Source organism: Mandrillus leucophaeus, unplaced genomic scaffold (assembly GCF_000951045.1).
Source record: "Mandrillus leucophaeus isolate KB7577 unplaced genomic scaffold, Mleu.le_1.0 Scaffold1154, whole genome shotgun sequence".
Lineage (NCBI taxonomy): Eukaryota > Metazoa > Chordata > Mammalia > Primates > Cercopithecidae > Mandrillus > Mandrillus leucophaeus.
In genome coordinates, this window is record NW_012099810.1 from 159,303 (window position 1) to 166,058 (window position 6,756).

The following is a 6,756-nucleotide window of genomic DNA, read 5'->3' on the forward strand; positions in this document are numbered from 1 at the left end:
GTCTCAATCTCCTGACCTCGTGATCTGCCCGCCGTGGCCTCCCAAAGTGCTGGGATTACAGGCGTGAGCCACTGCGCCCGGCCAATCTATAATATTTCATTTGCATGCAAGCTTCTTGGATGAAAACACAAATTTTCCAGATACATAGCCTTTGTGTTCATTTTTACAGTGACATATACAATACAAATTTTAATTATTGTTATATAATGTTCTAGAAAAACACAGAAGACATCTCATAAGGATGACTCCTTCCTCTGAAGAGGTGGAAATGGGTCAGTATTTATTAATCATAGTGGAACAACAACATGGGGACAGAAAATGAAAACATTTCTGCAACTGTCTACTTTCCAAACATACTCTGAAGACAACTAAGCTCTGTGAAGGACTTTCTTGGTCAAGAAAAAACATTAGGTCACAACCTATTTCAGTACAAGAACAAGGCTCTCTCTTTCTTTATGTCCTGGTGCTAGTCTCTGTGCATACAGGGTATTTAGTATACTGCACACTGGTACAAGGTCGCTGTGAGTGGTTGGGAAGGGTCTTCGGGAGGAGGAAAATGGGAATGACAGTTTCCATTTATCGTACCATCCTGGTAGGCTAGGAGCATCAAAAAATATTGTTTCCAATTGTCATTGGGCAAAAAGTACAAAATTAGGGCCATGGAGATTACATAATGTGTCTATATTCACAGTCAGAGACTGATCTAGGACACAGAATAAGCCCATGTGATGTAGCTAGAGAAAGTGTGCACAGTGCTGGGCAGTGAGGGGAAAAGTGAGAAGAACAAGAGCGTCAAGTACAAAGACATTTACACAAGGATCCAAAGCAATACCTAGGTGTTATGTATGTTTTTCTCAGCTAACACCACACAAGGTGAGCCTCCAATTTTTATCTATATAAAGAAGCTGAGACACAAAGAGCTTTAAGTAGCTCCTCAGATATCAACTCTGAAATTCTTCTCTCTGGTGTTTTGCCAAAGGACTACACTCCTGGAATCTAGCTAGATAAACTAAAATTTTAGACTTTTGTGGAAAATAAAATTTATTTTTAAGTCTTACAAAGATAGCTTTATTAGTCACTTCCTCAAAGGAGACAACCACACAGATGGATGAAAAACTACAAGTGCTAAACTTCTTAAAGTAATTGTGACTCATTTCACATTTGTATGTTTCTGTTCTTCTTTTTGGGCTTTCCAACCAAATGTTAGATATCAGCTGGTGCAACCTACCAGAGAATTCACAGTAAAAGGCTGATCCATGCTGTCTTATCTGTGAAATGAGGATGTTCACTGTTTCTTCTCAATCACTTCATCTGTTTCAAAAACAAGAAGCAGAACTAAAGTTATTTTTTGAGACTCAAGTTTGAAATCCCAAATCCCAGGGTTATCTCTGCCTCAGACAAACAGGAACAAATGGAAATAACTTATATAACCTTAAGTTATAAGTTCAGAGTGTTCAGAGAGACTGTTGGAAATCTCTTCCTGAAAATATAAAACTGCAAGTGGTTATGGTTTCTCGAAGCTGACCTTTGAAAGTGAAGGTGTGAAAATAATTAACATTTGACTGGCATCCAGTATGAATCTTCTGGGGGATACCTTACTTAGAACTCTATGCAAGGTTATAAAGTAGGTCTGCTTTCTTCAAAGGAATAAAGAAGATCATATTGATTATGAGCATGGACTGTTAAACCTAGAGCCGGTCTGGATTTAAACTCAACCTTAGAACTATGACAGGCAAAATTCTAAGATAGCTCTGTGATTCCTGCCTCTTGATATCTGTCGGTTTGTGTAATCCTCTCTGCTTGAGTGTGGTTAAGACCTGTAATTGGCTTCTAACCAATAGAAGATAGCAAAGGTCACGTAATATTATTCCCATGATTATGTTGAATCATATGGCAAAGATGAAGAGATATTGTAGATATATGAATCCCCCCTAATAATGTTAAGTTAATTAAAAGAAAAATCATCCTGAGTGGTCTGGATCTAATCAGGTAAGACCTCTAAAAGAAGCAGATTCTCTCCTGCTGGCCTTAAAGACTCAGCCACCACAAGTTCCAAAGCTCCAAGGAAATTAATTCTGCCAATGACCACACAAGTTTGGAACATGACTCCAAGCCTCTGATGAGACTCTAGCCCATGTCAACAAGTCAATTGCTGCCTTGTGAGACCATGAGCAGGGGACCTAGGTAAGCTGTGCCTAGACTCTTGACCCAAAAAGCAGCAAGATAATACATGTATATTTAAGCCATTAATTTCATAAACATTTGTAAAGCAGCAATAGAAAACAAATACGCTTAGCTGTGTGACTGCAGGGAAGTTATATAGACTTCCTGCGCACCTACAAAATGGGTGAAACAGTGGTTCCTACATCACGTCATTGTGCTAGGATCACATGAGTTAGCACATAAAGTCCTTAGAGTATCAATAGCTCCTAGCATATAGTCAATATTTTATCAATGTTAGCTATTATTAGAATCTTTATTTTATAGTTGAGACAACTGAGGCTCAGAGAAGTCAAGTGAATGTACCCAAGTTCAAATATTAATTCAATAAATGTTAGTAATTCTCATCCTTTTTATGCTTGTTTAGGTCAAGCTCTGCATCACCACTTTCCACTTCTAAATTTATTTTGTCCTTTATACCCCACGCATCACTTAGATGACTTTGAACATGGATCTTCTCCTGACTTCCTCATTTAGGAAACAAGGGGTTAAGATGGATTATTTTCAGTTATAATATTCAGTGATTCTAGAAATCTCAGAAGTAGATCAATCAATACCTCCAGTGCTATTTTCTGGCCTAAATCCATGGTGGAGGAACCCTTCAAGAAAAATTACTCTTATATTCCAGTCTTTCTCCTCCATTGTCTCCAATAATCCCTGGGGTAAACATTGAGCTCTAAGCCTGCAGGCTACAAAAATGCCCAAGAAAGAAAAAACATGGTTCATCACAGTGCAGTTTAGAAGTCGAGTTAACAATTTTGGCACCACTGAATGTAGGCAATACCATCTGAGGAATTAAAACTTCTCGGTGAGAAGAAGTAAACCAGGAAAAGACGTTAAAAGAGTTAAAAAGACAGAGCAAAGGTTTATGGGGAATGTGAAGCCGGGGAGGGAGGGGAACAAGCAAACACTAGTAAGTCATTTATTAGGGCCTTATAAAAGAGTAGAATTGGCCAGACACAGTGATTCACACCTGTAATCCCAGCACTTCGGGAGGTTGAGGCAGGTGGTTCACCTGAGGTCAGGAGTTCGAGACCAGCCTGGCCAACATGGTGTAACCCCGTCTGTACTGAAAATACAAAAATTAGCCAGGCGTGGTAGTGCACACCTGTAATCCCAGCTACTAGGGAGGCTGAGGCAGAAGAATTGCTTGAATCCATGGGGCGGAGGATGCAGTGAGCCGAGATCGCGCCACTGCACTCCAGCCTGGGTGACAGAGTAAGACTCTAGCTCAAAAATAAAATAAAATAAAATATAAATAAAAAAGAGTAGAATTCTTTCTTTTGATGATTGCTCAGATTCATAAAGAGAGAGCATAGACTTTAAAAAGTTGAAAATACTAGGACAGGGGTTTTTAAACTTTACTGCATCTAAAATCACATAACCCTGAGATCTGTTTAAAATGCAGTTTCCTAAGACCCACTCTAAGGATTCTGAATCCATCGGTTTTAAGCCCACAAGTAGGTATTGTCAGATATGGCCCAGTGATTCCAACACATGAGGTTTCCAAACAATACTTTGACAGAGACTACATTAAGCAGGATTCTTAGTTGCAGGCAAAGGTCTGACTCTTGAATTCACAGAAGGATAACGAAGAAACACAAACTTCTAGGAGGGCCAGAGAAATCAGGTTTGGAAGCTACATATCCAAGAACACTGCCCCAGACTACACAGCAGCATTGGTCTGGTGAAAACACCTCTGCTATCTCTATCACTTGATGAACAGGGGATTCTACAGCTTCTACTACCAACACCAGCAACTCCAGCAACTAGCTGCTGCCCTGGGAATAATGTGCAGCTGCCAGGTACTTCTCTATGTCTCTAGTTTCTATTTCAAAGCATGAGATGCAGGTGTCTGACTGGCAGAGTCTGGGTCCCATGCCTTCAGCCTGGCTGAAAAGATGGCCGAAGATGTAAATATCTAGCACTTTATCCTCTTGTAGGAGGCAGTGGGATATGCCAAGAGAGTAGAGGTGGATTCAGGGCTGGGTGACCAAAAAACAATGGTAAGTGTGAGCAGAAACAATGAAATAAACATCTCCGTAATGAGCTTCCATATGTATGAAATGTTTAAACATATTTTAAACATTAGAGTTTATTAAACTACTATAGATAAAAACTATTCACTCCCACATATGAATATATTCAAAATTCAGAAATAGAAGCCAACTCCCCTCAAATCTAAGATGAAAGAAGCTCACAGACTGGTCAGTAACTATTTTTTAAGCCATTTATTACCTGATGGTCTTGCCTTAATTCCTTTATTTTTTGCCCCCAGTTCCGGCACTTATAGTTGCATTATAAAGAACTGCCAATATCAACATACGCAGGTATGTTTTCTAGTTCAGTGGCTCTCAAAATATGGTCAAGGTTTCCCACAATCCTGTCAGGGAGTCTGTGAGGTCAATATTACTTTCATAATATTACCGAAACATTATTTGACTTTTTAAATATCAATCTTTCACAGTTGTATAGTGGAGATTTCCAGAGGGTACAAGAGTGAATGGAATGCTTACTTGCGTACTCTTATAAATGTCTGTTTTGATTTTTAATACAGTAAATATAAATAGATATAACTCACATAAACAAAGTATTTTAGTGTCCTTAGTACTTAAGACTGTAAAGGGGTTCCAAGACCAATAAAGTTTGAAAACCATGGCTCTAGATCAACAATGCAAAGAAATAAAATAAAAACTCACCATGCTACCTCAATCTAATCAGAAATAAAGTGGGCCAGGAGAATCTAAAACAGGGAACATTAATGGCAAGTACCACTTTCCATTTGTGCTACTGTGGTCTTACTAAAACAATTAGAAAATTTGAAGTGAGGGTACAGTAAGAGGTACTTCACCTCATAGTACTTGAGATCCACAGATGCTAATTAATGGGAAGTATTCAGTATCATGCAAGAATAAAACAAATTCCCCCTCCAAAGTGGAGGTCCAAAGTGCTATAAAGCACATGGTGCAAACAGCCTTTGGAGTGAGATAAGCCTGGGTGTGAGTCTAGGCTCTATCATTTGCTTGCTAAATATCCTTTACTGAGCCCCCTCCAAGGTTTACTTTCCTCATTCGCCAGGGGGCTTGTCAAAGCCATGCTTTCAGCGTGGCTTAGAACTAATGGAAAACATTAATCAGAAATGCCTGTTTTAATCTCAGCCTACTCCCTAACCTCTACCTCACATTCTTGTGGTTTGATAACATCTGAAGATCTGAACTGCAGCCTTGTGATCTATTTAACCTGTAAGATACCTCTTGAGAGTTCTTGCTTCAGAGCTCTTGCCTTCTTGCTTTTATTGCTAGCTCCTTTTCCTGACCATAACCTCCAAAGACATCATCATTTTTTTTCTTTAATCTGTCCTTTTATAGAGGAATAGGGGAGTATCTGATTTCTGTTAATCCTGACTCACAAGAATGAGGGGAATCACGATGTCAGAATCCTACATATTCACAGTGAGCACATGGAGGCCAACTCCTGTCCCAGAGATTCAGCTAACAAGTAGCTCCCAGAACCAACTGAGCAGTCGACTGTGCCCAGAGGGGATGTGGCAAAACTGCATTCTCGTCCATGAATGGCCTGGGAGGGGGCAGGTATCCTCTCCAAATTGATATTTTACAGCTCTGAGCTTGTAACAGTTTACTCTCTATATAACCATAGCAAAATCCTCTTGGCTTCTGTGTCCCTGCAATGTCTCCAAGTCTGAAGTCCCCCACGGAAACATGGAAGAGTCTCAACAATTCTGCCCTTTAAAACCAGCAGCAAACAATGCAAGAATGAACAGAGGAAAATATCTGACCTAGCATGGTGCTTATTTTGTGATTTTTTTCAGCCTTAATTTCCTTAACTCCTTCTTTCTTTCTTTCTCTTTCTTTCTTTTCCTTCTTTCTGTCTCTCTCTCTCTCTCTCTTTCTTTCTCTTAAAATAGTGTGTGTGCGCGTGTGTGTGTGGCAAAGTTCAGAATCCTGACCCATTTTCATCCACAGAGAAATATTTTCCAGAATTCAGAAAGGAGGTGACTACTAGGCAGCGAATAGTCTCCTAAGAGACTCAGCATACAGTAAAGAGCCAGCGAGACCATCACCCAAATGTGCCATTTTCTCCCAGGCACTTGAGTGCCCTAGTGACCTGGATAAGGAGGTGTGGCCCACTGGCAGTTAAGAGAGGACAGAGTACCTTATACCTCCTCCTGGAGTCTCATTTCTAATTGGCCAAACCAACAGCCACTGGGTTAGTGGTCATGTTTTCCAGGAAGAATATGGTGCAATTTACTCAGTTGGAGATAGATAAAGAAAATTATTGTAACTCAGTCTATAGACTTCAATGACCTAATGTGATTTAGATAAAGGGAGGTAAAGGGTCATTCCCAGGTGTTAAATGACAGAGACACAAAGAAGGATCTCCCGAGTCACACCCTTACAGATTGAGCCCTACTTCAGGAAAAATAAATAAATCTAGGCCCACCCTTCATTTCCCTTTTGAAGGATTTTAAAAATTCAGCCATCCAGAGACACAACAAAAAAAGAGAATTTTAGACCA

At 39.8% G+C, this 6,756-nt stretch overlaps 1 protein-coding gene across 2 annotated transcripts in view; it reads right to left on the bottom strand.

Moving 5' to 3' along the window:
- Positions 1–6,756, bottom strand: part of STAMBPL1 (STAM binding protein-like 1) — a 55,684-nt gene that overhangs the window by 31,116 nt on the left and 17,812 nt on the right. For both annotated transcript variants that reach the window (XM_011998091.1, XM_011998096.1), the window contains one exon: positions 1,229–1,311. In XM_011998091.1, the coding sequence (XP_011853481.1) occupies positions 1,229–1,258 (30 nt within the window). In that variant the 5' untranslated portion in view covers positions 1,259–1,311. The remainder of the gene's footprint in view (positions 1–1,228; positions 1,312–6,756) is intronic.